The sequence below is a fragment of the Catharus ustulatus genome, chromosome 1 (genome assembly GCF_009819885.2).
Source record: "Catharus ustulatus isolate bCatUst1 chromosome 1, bCatUst1.pri.v2, whole genome shotgun sequence".
In the NCBI taxonomy this organism is placed as follows: domain Eukaryota; kingdom Metazoa; phylum Chordata; class Aves; order Passeriformes; family Turdidae; genus Catharus; species Catharus ustulatus.
This window is the reverse complement of record NC_046221.1, coordinates 21239497-21254068: the sequence shown is the minus strand read 5'-3', so window position 1 is coordinate 21254068 and position 14572 is coordinate 21239497. Positions and strand designations below refer to the sequence as shown.

Here is a 14572-nt window from a genome sequence, read left to right as displayed (position 1 = left end):
AGCAATATATAAACAGGGTGGCATATAACCCAACCATTTGAGGTCTAATCAATAAAAAGGAGTCAGGTTTGATTAATAACCCTGACTTGGTGAAAAGCCTTTGACATACCCAGGGCTCACAATAATAACAAGCAGGTCAAACTTAGATTTACTGGCTTATTATATTGTTGGTGAGTTCAGGAAAACATCTATATTCAAAAGGACTAGCACAATTAACAATTTCTGCAACAGTAGACTCTGGCAGATTCTGGCAAATAGCCTGAATGCTCAGATATGAGAATACAGTCATTACTCTTTATTACCCCAGATTCTTATTTATTACATCAATTTGCATCCTAAACAAACATTTAAAAAAATTCTGAGTTTTTCTGACAAATATACAACTATGCTAAACTCTATAGAAACACTGGGAAAGAGATCCAAAATGAAATACAAAAGACTCAAACACTCTAATTTGTAATTTCCATGTGAAGTCTCAATGAAATTCATCAAAAAAACATGACCCAGCACAACTATGCAGCTTGCTATTATTGAACAAGCATACATGACAGTTGGAAAAAGGAATTAAAATGGAGACTCACAAAGAACTGTCAGGTGCAGCAGGAGAGAAGGTGGTCAGATCAGCAAAACCTCTCCTTCCTACTAGAGGAGATCCCATTTGTCTTACGTAGTTCCCTCCTCCTCTTCTCATTTCACTAAATGTGACCATTTTTAATAATGCTGACTTAAAGATTTCCCTGTGCCAGGTTACAATCACAACATCCCTCAGAGAGCAGCACTTGTCTCCCCTCGCCTGTCACTCTGATAGTGAATGCACTGATCCTGAAGCTACTTCAGCATAGCACACGGAAAAGTAGAATCACTGAAATCCAGAAAGTGCCAGAATTCAAGTTGCTTAGGCAACCATAATGCACATATGTGTTACAATACCTTTCTGTCAACTCTCTGGGTATATATTTTTAACATATGCAAAGGTCAGCTTAGCACTACCATTCTTCTGCCAAGCTTTGTAACCTCAGCATATGTTTTAGCGTACTGGACACCTCAACACCCACATGCTGTTAAAACTATTTTAGTAATGAACCATCGAGAATACATTTGTTTTTAGACTCAACACACAACAGTTGTGTTGCAAAACAGTTTATTTTCCCCTGAGGCTTGCAACCCTCCATGCAGTTTTAACTGAGTATGGGACCCAAGGAAGTATTACTCAGAAGAAAACTAATGTACCATTACTAAGCAAGTCTTCTCGTGTCCAAAGGTGTCAGATGACAGTATATCAGTGGTAAATATTGCTGTGCTATGTAGAAATATTCAAGATACATTAAAAGAAAAACGTAAATATTGGGAAAAATATGTTGTATTTTGGTCTGCATCAAATAAATTTCAACGGCGGAGAGCAAAGCACCATATCCTGAAGAGCAGAGAATTTAGAAAAGTTTCTTACTCAGATAGAAGAAGTTTCCCGGTAGGGAATTTTCATTTAAGTTGTTGTAAGTCAAGTCAAGAACTTCTAGGGCTGGTAAAGAGCCAAATCCCCTTGGCAAGGTGTTTAACCTGTTCATGCTGTAAATAAAGAGGAAAAAAAAAAATGACATCAGTATTCACTCCACCTAACAGGAATAATACAGGTCACAAGGATTTTGTTTGGTTTTTTCTTTTTTTTCTTAAAAAATGTAATCTATACCAAGATTTCCTCTTGTTTTGAAAAGGGTTTGATGCTCCAAGATACTGAGCAAGTCTTTTGCAATGCAGACCTCTCATTCCTATAAATATACTCAAAACTTATGCACTATCAAGGAATTCTGTCTGTTATGTCAATCAGCAACCACACCTGAAACATAAAGCACAAGGGAGAGAGGTGTCACCACGCCATGCTCAGCTTTAACAGTGTTCCATGGAGAAAACTGGTCCTTGGTAGATGACTTCTAGCTAAACTACAAATTACCCTTTTGCACATCATCTTGACCATTTTTCATTCTGCCATATAGTTCTTCACCATGATACCAAATACAAAGGGGAATACCTCAAGTGCACAGTATTTATGTTCATTCATAACTGCTGCTCAAACCTCTTAAGAACAGAAAATCTGTATCACTACAAAACATTGATGCACATGGAGCATGAAGTAAATAAAATGTCAGTCCTGAGACTGATGAAGCCTAATCTAAGTATAGCTCAATCAGCCAGTCTTAAGAGGGTTTAGGACAGCAGTTCACACTGGTAACAGCCAAAACAACATGAGGACATGTACCAGAAGGAAAAGACTTCTCTGATAACCTGGAGCAGACAAGGTAGAGAAAATGGTAATTTCTCTCTGACCTCAAAGAACTTGAAGGGGCAATCCAGATAATCACTAGAGCTGCTGCAACAATGAAGGCAGGCACACGGCTGGAGGTGTCTTCACAGAACTTCACTGTTTGTGCATGGCTTTTTATCACATGAACAGAAAAAAACTACCTACCAGCTTCTTATTCATACAGTCCCTATTGCATGTACAGTAAATATATACCTGGTGTGTATGGATCTTGCTTCAGGTGTCAGCCAGGTTTGAAAGCAGAACAGAGAAGAGAGGCATCTTCAGAAAAAGCCTGTACAGGTAGCTACTGTCAAGAACAGGATTTTATTCTTATGAGAAGACTGGAAACAAACATGACCTTTCAGATGTTGTCTCTAAGCATACTCTGAATTTGATTCTGTTTTGATGCCAAAGTGATAAACAACAGTCACAACTGAAGAGGAGATGCTACGTGAATGTATGAATATCTGACACTTAAAACTATAAAATCTCTAGTCAAGGTACTGACAAAGCTGTGCAACCAAAAATAAGAAAGACCATATAACCGTGTGAGCAAAGACAGGAGAAGTACATATACTATTTCTTTCATGAATTCAGAAAATAATCTCACCCTTCCTTGCCCCTTTTGTGTAAGCCAGCCCCAGCAAAACAAGAACCTGTAGAGATCAGCTCTCTGTAGCTAAATCTAGATGAAATCCTTCTTCCTCCTCATCCCCAGTAAGAAGGCCCATCATGGGCATACAACTCATATTGCTGCTGTAGTATTAGCAATTAAAACACAGAAAGGCATTCTCCCATTACTGCTACTGCAGAATTGTCCCTGATTTAAAAACTGATCTTTATATAAAATAGGACTAAATAAAGTAGCTGGTGCTCTGCTAGTGAAAAGGGTTTTTTACCAAGTTGCCCTAATGGCCTTCTCTTTTGCAAGCAAGGAAGAGGGAGGGAAAGAATGTTCTCCCTACTGACAGGAGGCAGAATGGTATCTGTTCTTTGGCAGGGACAGAGAACCAGCTCAAAGTTGCTGCCCAGAACTATTCATCCCTGCAGAAGTTCAAACACTTAGCTTGCCTCACCTACTTTCCAAATGCTACATTTTAAGCTTTCTCTGCAGCAGTACACCTTCCATCTTTCCACACCACTTGACCCTTCCATGCCAAAACCCTCCCAAAAATAACCTCTGCTCTTATTCAAGGTTCCTCTCTCCCCTAGGGGCCTCTTCTGAAGCCCTCTAACACATGCACTGAAGATGACAAGAGGGTTTCTGGGTTGTCTCCTGAAAAACCTACTAGAGCAAAAAGCTTCCTCTGACTCCAAGGATGTCCAAAGCAGAACGCATTTTGCAAAGCTAACACTGGGTGGTAAATCCTGTGCCTGGAAGACCATGTGAATGGAGGGATTAAAAAGGAAGAGCATTTAATCTCTTAGATTTTAGGCCACTTGATACATGAGGGCAACAAATGTAGTTCTAGACCTGAATGTCTGTTGTTCCAAATAACAAGTGGTCTTTTGCAGGACATTTTTTTCATTAATGTAGACGAGTATTTTAACTATATTAACAATGGTCACTACTTTAATCCATGGGAAGTGCCCAACTTCTTCCTTCATATACTTCAACACCTCTATATGCAATTCCAACAATATGGCTCTAGCCCTCAAAATACAAAGAATACTGATTAATATTTGCTCTGAAAAATGTTTCAGAGGTTAAAACATATTAAGGAAAGCTAGAGATCTATTGTGACCAAAAAAGCCACCAGGGAAGACAGATCATCATTAAAACGTTTATTGGCATTCCAACAGTTCAAGATGCAATTCAACTACCAGCACTTCACAGAAGTAACTAAAGCAGAATACACAGAGCCTAGATAAAATAATCTGGTATTTTTAAGAGTAAAAAATGCTCAATTTAAGGTGTTCAGAAGTTGGAATTCATAAAATACAAACATTCTTTCTATGAGAAGCCTATAATGCTAAATCTTACACTTACGAGTGATTTCCTAAATAGCAACACTTTAATATGCCCATTCCATTTGAAGGTCTTATGCTTCACATTTGTTTTCTTAATAATTCAAGAAAGTCTTCTGCAACAGTATCACAGTATCACCAGATCTACTGGAATATGAATCTGAACACTTAACAGAAACACCCCTGGCACAAATTCAGTCAATACTAGCTCTTTGAACTAAATGCATACCACATCTAATACATGCTGCTTCTTTTACAGGTTCAATGTAAACTGAAATGTCTATAAACTTGAATTTAAAAATTTGGAATTAAAGTCCTAAATTAACACGGATGTTTTTTTATATCAGAACAGGAAACAGAGCTTGATTCTTACACAGTAACCACAGAATTAAGAGGCAGCTGCTAGGGAAGTCAGTAATTGTTCAGTTTGACTAAAGTATTCGATGAATATGAGTTGCTGTTGTCCTTAAATGGTTATCAGTACACCAAAGTAAGCACTTGATCATTTAAGTTTCTGTTTATCCAGGACATTAACTGAACACTTTGAAGCAGTAATTCCCAGGTTATCCTCAAAACTACTTTCAATAAAAAACTTTACTATCAAAAAATAAGAAGTTACAGGTTCAGTTGCAATGACATTTGGTAACACCTCTATTATAGCAAAGTTGTGCAATCAGGTACGCACCCAAGGTTCAGGTGTTTGAGCTTCTGAAGGCTGCTTATCTGTGTAGGCAGCTCCTCAATCTGGTTGTTGAAAAAGTTGAGCACTTCTATGTTTCTCAGGTCTGCGATGTTTGCTGGCACAGCTGTGGGAAAGTTTTCACAGTGAGAGACTGCAATTACAGCAAGCTACCCAGACTACAGATTCTTTACCAGCACCTGGTATTTGCTCTGTTTGTTCAGTGGCTGCAGCACAGAAAGCATCTCATTATTCCAATTAAAAAAAAGTTTATATCCAAAAAGCCTCCTATCTGGAACCTGTTCTCATTGCTGAGAGCACTCATTTTGTACTCTTCAAAAATTACTACCAGAACTGTAAGATATTTTGACTAATAAAGACCACAGCAGAGAGAGAGAGAGAGAGAGACAAGGACAAGTGTTCTTACAGACTAAGAGAAGTAGGCTGTCCTCTCAATTCATCTATCACACACAGGTCTCAAAAGAGCAGAGCCTGAGAGTCTTGGATCATGTCATTATTTGAGTGGAAAAAACAATGATACAAGTAGTTACACCAAGACAGTAGTTGTACTAGAGGTTTTTAACAATAAACATAAAATAATCCCTCCTTTTTCGCAATGGCCCATTCCACTTACTGCTTAAACAACTTAGCAGCCAAATTCTTGGTCATTTAAGATACAACAAAATTTACAAAAAAATTAAATTCAGCCATAAAAGATCTGTTTAGCCAATCCCATTTTCAGATACCTCCCAGATGAATAAACTAACTGATCAATACACATACATGGCTACAGTGGATTACCAACAGATCAATAGCTGGTTGTTATTATCTAGGAACATGAACTATAAGGCAGAAACACAATACGAATGACTGTGCTAATGAGGTTAAAAAGCTATTCAGATTTGCATCTCTTCCCTCCTTAAACTTAGTGAAATTTAAGCAGCCAGCTGAGGTGTAAAGGAGGTTGGCAAGTCACCTGCACTGAAACTTGCACCTGTGCTCAATATTCACCTTGGTTCAGTCTCAACTTTTCATCAGGAACCCACAGAGCGCTCATCTAAATAATTAGAAGGTTTTATGTGCCTATTTTTTTTTTTATTTGTTGGTATCAGGCAATCTCAGGCTTAAAATGGAGTCAATAATGTTTACAAAGCAGAACATTGCAGTATGTCACATTTACTAGATTATAAGTATAATTATACTGTGAACAATAATGGGATCCCTAACAAAGACTCTAATTACACTACATAAATATTACTGTTGAGGGCCATATTCATTGCAGGAGGTTTCTAGCAGACTTTTATATAAAAGTCATTAAGGCAAATCTGAACATTTAGAAGACCTCCCTTAGAGTATTTTCCAATTGGTCCATACTTATCTGTCATTCAATGATAGCAAGAATTATGTGCACTCACAAACTAAAGGGTATTTCACTACTACTGTTGTTTTAAATTATTTCCTAGCAGAAGTTAACTGAGGATTTTAATTGGCATCATTCAGCTGTTTCCAGCCCAAATATTTCACCAGAAATGTAATAACCAGTATTAAAATATTATCCTTTCAGAAATCAGACTTCATAATTTGACTTTGATGAGATGCAATGGACAGGCAAGCTATGTTTCTCATCTTCTCAGATATTGCATTTATGAAGACTAGGAATCAGAAGTACTAGAAAATACAGGTTTTAGTTTAGTCAAAGCTTTAACAATGAAAAGACCAATACAGATATATCACTGTCTCCTGACACATCTGTTTAATCCTCACAATACTGTATTTCATGTTGTGAATGACACTTAGCATACTTTATATCATTATTTTCTTCAAGATATACTAAAAGCTTCATTGGTAAGCAGGCTGAGATGAGAAAAAGGCTAAAAATTTAGCAAGGGATTTAAATGAAATGCTTTTGTGTCTTACCCTGTTAAATCAAAATGAAAAGCCCCAATCCACAACTGTACTTTTTGGTTTGGACAGCATGCCCAGAGGTATTTCGCGAGACGAAAAACAGAAGAGTAAGTCAACACTAGACTTGTGATAGGGAAGAGAGGACTTTTTCCTGTAATAGTTTATTTTCTGGTTCAACAATTCAGATTCATTTGTAATAGAAATGAATGCTGTCTTGTATTCAATGAAAATCAGAAGACTGAATTTAACTCCTGTACTGATCTTGCAGGTGAACTGCACAGGATCAGGGGCTTCAGGTCTAAGATCAGTGGTGGCCACGCAAGGCTGACTAGGCATATCCTGCTCTCTGTTTCGAACTTCACACGACCCGACTACCATCCCACTACTGTGTTGCAAAGCTCTTCCCAGATACAGAGCAGACTGCCAAATCCCGAGACATTCATGTTCTGGCAAGACTGAATTCCACTGGAGTCTCCTTCTCACGATGAGCTGTGAGAGTGAACTGTCAGCATCCTGGTTCTATTCGCCCACGTATTTACAGCACGATCCGCAGTGTCTTAACAACTCTTCTAAGACCATCTGCTGCCCAGTGTCATTAACAACTCCCCCTCAGCAAACGCTAGTAAAATTTGGCAGCCCAGTGCCTTTGCATTCTCCTGTGCAGCTTCAGTCACATCATGAAGCCCCATTCATATTGTTTCACTTCACAAGACCAGGAACATCTTCCCCTTGTTCAATACTGGAAATTGCATACAGTGATTCACTATGACAGCTGTAAACTTCACCTTGATTTCAAAGGTTGGTTGACAGTGAAAAACAGGGTCTATAGCCTGCCCACAAGGAATAAGAGGACTTTGTTCATGTTTCTAGAAATAAGGATTGGCAACTGGTTATACTTCAAAGTATTTATACTCTTTTTGTCCTGAAGTTAGTGGCAGTTCTTTAGGCATTAAACAAAGTTCTCATCAAGTTCAAGAGGCAAGTTATTACATTTTATTCCTATACAACCAGCAGCTGTTTAAAAGTTAACAAAATTGTTTCCAAAATACAGATAAGAAGGATTAGAAGCTACTATTCAATACCTATGTAACTCCACATCTAGAGTATCTGGGACCTGGGCCTTAGCTCTCTTAGCATTGAGAGCCAGAAACCAAGACGAGACGTGATCTTTACTAGAAGTCTGATGTTGCCCTCAGCTGGAGAGCAGGCACTGGGTTGGAAGGACCTTTTATCCAGATCAGCTGCTTACCCTGCAGAGCATCTCACTAAGAACATCTGGATCAGTGGCAGCAGCTTGGAATCACATGTCTCAGATGTAACCCTTTCCCATAAAACAGGGAGTCAAGAGGGTCTCATACCACTACCTAGAACTGACACACAAATCCAGCTCCTTTTCTATACCCAACCTCTGACAAAGGACAAAGAGCACAGGAAATGGAAAGGAAGAAAAAGAAGTCCATTATTTTCCTTCTAGTTCCACTCAATAACTCTTTCGCCATTCAGACAGGTCTCAATACAACTCCTCCTGTGGTGGCAGGCCCTTCACACAGCTGAAAATGCATACGCTTCAAAAAGTCATTATTTCTGAAAACAGTCACCAAGATTGTTTCTGTTAAACATCTGTGAAGCCCTGGGAAACAACAGCAATCCTCACAATTTCAAAAGTAAACAAACTCAGGTGTTTGCAAAATTAAGTCTCCATTTCCTTTTGTCTAAAAGATGAAATCTAGTCTGCTTTTTTTACTGTTTGTTTAGCAAAGACACTAAATTAAACACTTCTGAAGACACTCTTGGTAAAAAAGATCTGCATCAAAATTTCCGTCATAGTTCAAAACTAAAATAAAAAACATTTTCGTAAGGAACTGCAAATGAAAGAAACTAGAAGGGTCCAACTACCCAACTGAGTAAGTGAAATTATTTAGTAAAAATATAAGTCTCTATGAGAAGAACACATGGTACATAAAATGCATGAAACATTTCAGTTCATTTAAACCTTAACACTAAATATTCAAAGTAAACATTGTCCCATGGTTGCCTGGAAAATGCTATCTGTAATATGTGATTATGCATAAAATTGTGCATGAATAGGTTTGCAATCTCCTCAATAGATATGGCCCAAAGGCTACAGAAAACCTCCAACTGAAGTCAATATTTTTTGACTCAGACATCAAGAGAAATAAGAATTTTAATTTTTTAAAGTAAGAATAATTTTTTTGGCAATCACATCCATAGAAACTTTGAATAGCTGCAGAATACCTATTTTTTTTTTTGCAAAATGTTTCTTTACTTAATGAAGTAATTTTGCAGTACTTAGGAACATGATGTTCAGTAGTACTCCAAACCTTTACAAGTTCTAAGGGAACATTTATCCAAAAGAACTATGAAAATAGCAGTACTGGACAGAGAAGAGATTCATACAACTATGCCAGTTTCTCATTAAACTGTTCCACTGGAAAGCTGGTCAAGAGTCATACAGAGTAAAGAGAACCCAATACAGACCTTTCAGAGTCCAATCAGTCCATTGTGCATCCCAAGTAGAGATTTCTTGCAAGAGCAAGAACCTACTTTTTAAGACTAAAGTAAAACCTGAAGGCTATACAATATAATAAACCCAGTTCTGTGGACTTGCTAATCCAGTTAGCGTCAACAGGAAGCTTTCATGAGTAAGGATCCCTTAGTGTAAAGGTCATAAAGACATGAAATGTTACTCACATTTCATGGGGGAGGAAGAATTTAGAATACTAAATATATAATGCATTCTGTGCATCCAATTTAACTGTACTCACAGAGCTAGAGTCATGTTTAGATTAATTTGACAAGGGTTCTGTTATACAGAATAAGAAGCAATCCGCTTCACCAAAATGAAAGAGGAATTAACAGAGGGAGAACACAACAGTTTTCATTTTAAATATTCATAGGCATGCTGATATCATACTTGGCAGCTAACTGGAGAGAATCCTGATCCCAACTGAAGCATACAGCACTTAATTTACACACGATGTAGTTCAAGTTTCCCCTTTTGCCCTCCCTTCACTCTTCCAAAGATGGATATTAATCTTCCTCACGCTGAAAACATTAAAAACAAACTTGTCTCCTTAATCTTCAGCTCTTTCTGGAAATCAGCAGGGTTTTTTTTTTATTTCAATTATCCACAGAAGCACCTCAGATATGAAACTGTTCTTATGAACATGTTTAAATTATATTATAGCCCATTGATGTGCTACTGCGCTAACAAAGCAATTTGTCAATAAACAGTTTTCATTTAGATGCCAGAGTCTAAGAAGAAGAGCAGTGAGCACAAGAAAGACTGAGAAGACATTGGGAATCAAGTGACATCTAGTGAAGAAAAAGGACAAACCTCTGAGAAGAGAGCTTAAGATGTCAGAGTTTGGAGAGAAATACTAGAAGCCAGGGGCTGAGGTTAGGAAGGGATTACTATGTTGAAAATACATCACCTAACTGCAAAGAACTGAAACCACACCAAAATAGCTCACAAAAATCTGATGCTTTTTAGCATTTTTAACGGCATTAAGGAATGACGTGAATAAAGATACATATATATGTATACATACAAATGTGTATATAAACACACCCTTCACTTCTGCAAATAATTTTGAAGAGAACAAAGTATTAGCCAAGCTTTTTCAATTACTGTAGTCAACTACAGCATCTTCATCTTCAATAACTTCTTTGTAAGAAGTGCACAGCTCAGCCAAGACACTTGCTGTCTTATATTTAAGTCAGAAGAAAAAAAACCCCCAAAACTCTGAGATATACACCACGCAAAAACTTGAAGAACACAGGTTGCATACCCTTATTACAGGTCAGATTATCTGCATGCATTTATACTTCAACAGCAGATGCTTAAATAACTTCTTCAGGACATAAGAACTTTAATTAATAGTGCTTAGATTTAATATGAGGCTTCCGCCAAATGCAAACAGTATCACTAAAAACCAGTGAGTCTCTTTCAGGTGTTTGACTTGTTTGAGCACGATCTTTTCAGTTTCACACTACTGCACAGTTGCTGGTTTTAGATAAATCAACCCATCTGAAGTTCATTAAATTCACTTTTTCCCTTCCTCAGTGTTTTACTTACTTCAATCCACTTAACACGTTTTCTGAGTTTACAAAAGGGACTAACCAAAGATGTCCTGCACACCAGCCCTTGAACAATTATTACAGATTACCCTCAAAGGGGAAGATCACTTCAGCCTCTTACTCAGAAGTGTACATCTACCTGTGCACCTAGTAGTGCTTATATACAAAATTCTGCTTCAGTGTGTCTAAAAAAATTTTCATTATTTCAGTCTGCCTTATTAGCCAGTATTTGGAGTTTAATCTTCTTACACCACGGAAATGTTTTTAAAAATGCACACAGGACTATTTCTCACTGCAGCTTGGATCAACTGAGTCTTTCCCCTGTTCAGCATTGCAGACTGCTGTGCTGACACTGCTTAGTGGGGACACCAGCCTGTCCTCTAAACACACTCACAGAAGAGGCTGCAGTAAAAAAGCTCACTGCTCAAAGGCACAGTCAGCACATGTGCTTCTTTCCATTTGTCAGAACGGGGAATGAATTAAGCTCCCTCTTAGTTTGGGCTCCCCATACCCAGTAGTTAAAGCCACCTCCTTAAGTCTGTATGGTAGAGAATCCTCCGTGTGCCTCAACGTTAGCTTACCCCAGGCTTCAGCTGACTGTACATTTCATTTCCAGCTACAGCAGGTATTACTTTGAGACGAGCAACCAGTTACCACACTGCCCATCATCACATCAAGATCAGGGAATTATTTCACCCCAAAGGTTATGCCATAGGACGTGAACGGAAGAAGTTAAGAGGCCAGATGGTGAATGGTCCGAGGGGAAAGGGTGTGCTGTTATCCACTTCAACACACCTGACTACTAAAGGAACAAAAAGAATTCACAGAAAATAGACTACAAAACCAAGTACACAAAACTAAATCCAGTTTCCTGTCAATCCAAACCGAATCTACCCTCTTTTCTCAGTCCTTCCATAAGGGAAGCCAAAAAATTCTACTTGTCTTGTTAGGCAGTAAATTCTGTAATACAAAAACAATGTCTTTAATAAGGTGAGTTTATTTTTGCAATGTTCACTTCCTTTGAAAATGCCAACTGCAAAACAGTTGGTATGTGGCAAGAGGATTTGCAATAAGTTTACATTACAACCTGTATATAAACATGGAGAATGATCATTTATATGGGGCTTCCACCAAAAAAATTAGAGCTATTTTAAGCCACTAGAAAATAAGTGAAGACACAAGAAATTTGTAGCAACATGAAGTCAGAAAACATGAAGACTTAAATAAAGGAGTTTATATGTTTACAGGTGTCTTTTAATAAGAGAAGAACAAAAGTTTCTGAAGAATTATCTTCAAGACAGGTGATTTGTGTCTAGTGTTGTTTGTAGTAAGGTAGCTTTACTTATGGTGGAAAACTGACTTTGGTGCCATATAGCACAAACTTTGACAATTTAATTTATGCATAAATTGGGTGCTTTCTGCATATATCCTTATACCATTTCAGCACAAAACTCATGCACACATTATTTTGTTTCATTCCCCCAAAGCTTCTCAGAAGCAAAGTTGGTATTATCTCTATTTAAAATTAAAATGTTCTACCATCTGTATTTTCTCAGAACCAAAACTTTGGGGTTTTTTTCAGGAAGAAAATAAAAAGCTAGCAAGGTATTTAATCTAAACATTTGAGTAGAACCCAGATGTCACAAATTTAGTAAGGCATATGTATAGGGATCTCCTTTTTCCTCCTTTTCACATCCTCCTGAGTACTGCATCCATAAAGATATTTCCCATTAGAGATTCCTGCATTAGAAATAGGAAGTAAAACAAAATCCAAGCATACCCAAAAAATGAAAGGCTTACAGTTAGCTTAAAGCATCTCTCCCACACATAGCTGACAGACACTGTTGGGCACAAGTCCTGTGCTTTGGACACAGCCCTAGTCTCACCTTGCAGACATTACTTGCCCTGTTTTGGGGTATATCATGTCAGGACAACAGCATGGAAGGAAGCAAAGGCAGAAGCATAGCAGAAGAGAATATAAGAAGCAACAAAGAGTAAAGAGTACACAGTCATCTAATTCCTTCAAGAAGTCAGCAAATTTGTTAAATAAATAACCTGATACCAGGCAAGATGCAAAGTGTCAGACAATACCAGTGGGAGACACCATCACACATTTCAGTAGACTGGAGAAAACAAAGCAGCTAGACTGGGAAGGAATTCAGGACAGGCAGATGCAGTGTTGCTGTCCCTGGACTACCTCCAATACATCCAGGTATAGAGTACAGCCAGAAAGGTGACTCAGAAAGGAGACATCCTAATGTAAAAATTAAACCAACAGATTTCAGCAGCATGCTAAAAAAGATCAAGGACACAGTCAAGAGGGTTAACAGCAACAAAGGGACATGCTTCTGTGCTGGTCACACACAGAGAGAAAAATAATTTAGGAGATGTCAGACCAAAGAAGCAGAAAGTCATGTGAGCAGAAAAAAAAAAGTTTTGAACTGCTCTGCTGAAAGAAGGTAAAATGTACAGTGATGATAAAGAGTGACCACATGGTTGTCAAAAGAACAATGATCAACGAGACACAGCTATTCTGACACGAGCACAAAGTGAACTCAAACAAAATTCAGGTCTGGAAATGGGAACCAGCAGCAAAAACTAATGGATCACCCCACAAAAAGGAAGGGACCAAAGTTGAGGAAAGGATTACATGAGAATCAAGGGGAAATAGTGGAAAGATCACAGACCAGCATAGGACAGCAGATCAGAAGAATGGTAGAGGAGGACAGAGAACATGACATCAGGTAACACAGAAGAGGTTTGAGGAAAAAATAGTGGTTCCTGATCTCTCATCATTTAATCATCTGATAGTACTGGATAAGGAATCAGAGCACGAGAACAAAAGGATATAGAAATCATTATGAGTGAGCTATGAATAGCAGGAAACTTCTGAGATCAGTTACAGGCAGCACAAGAATATGTGAAGCCAGTGAGCACAGGATCACCTGAGGTTAAGGAGACTGAGGAGAACAGCAAAAACGAAGTTGCTGTCCACCACCACCTACCAGGCGGGATGAATAGCTACCAGCTACCAGGAACACAAGCATCTTCCCGGGAAAAAAAGGCTAAATGTACTCAAACAGTGACCTCTACTGGACAAAGCACAGAGTACTGGTACTTCCACCGGCAGCAGGAGCACTCCCGGTGCGAGCACAGACTGACACAAAAGCTAGAATCTCTGAATTGATTTCTTCAGGTGACTGCAACGTTAATTACCACCACTGGCAGGTAACGCAAATAATTGTCATAGTAGTTACAAGTCAAAGACTTACTGCACATCCCAAAATAAGTGAAAATAAAACAGGTTGGCAGCATAATAGTTGCACACATATTGATGACAACCAGCACTCACACCTGCTGTCAATGCTTAAGTAACCTTTAATATTCCAGCCTGCTTTGCAGTCACATCTTCCCCTCTCTGCCCTTCTGGGAGGGATAACAGACAAACCGAGCAGCTGAAACCTCTTCAAACATACTTCCTGTTCACAATACAGTACGTGGATTTTAACTGTCAAAACTTCATCAGCACACTAAGTTAGGATTTCCCATCCTATATCAGGATGTGAAATTCTGCATATGCTTTAATTGGCTAGAGAATACCTTGAGTCAGCTGACCTATC

The 14572-nt window shown here is 38.3% G+C and overlaps 1 protein-coding gene across 1 annotated transcript in view; it reads right to left on the bottom strand.

Annotated features, from left to right (window-relative positions):
* RSU1 (Ras suppressor protein 1) overlaps nt 1–14572 on the bottom strand; it is a 105447-nt gene that overhangs the window by 75062 nt on the left and 15813 nt on the right. The window contains exons 4-5 of the mRNA XM_033072511.2: nt 4953–5073; nt 1448–1566 (exon numbers count right to left, since the gene is read on the bottom strand). Coding sequence (XP_032928402.1) covers nt 1448–1566; nt 4953–5073 — 240 coding nt within the window. The remainder of the gene's footprint in view (nt 1–1447; nt 1567–4952; nt 5074–14572) is intronic.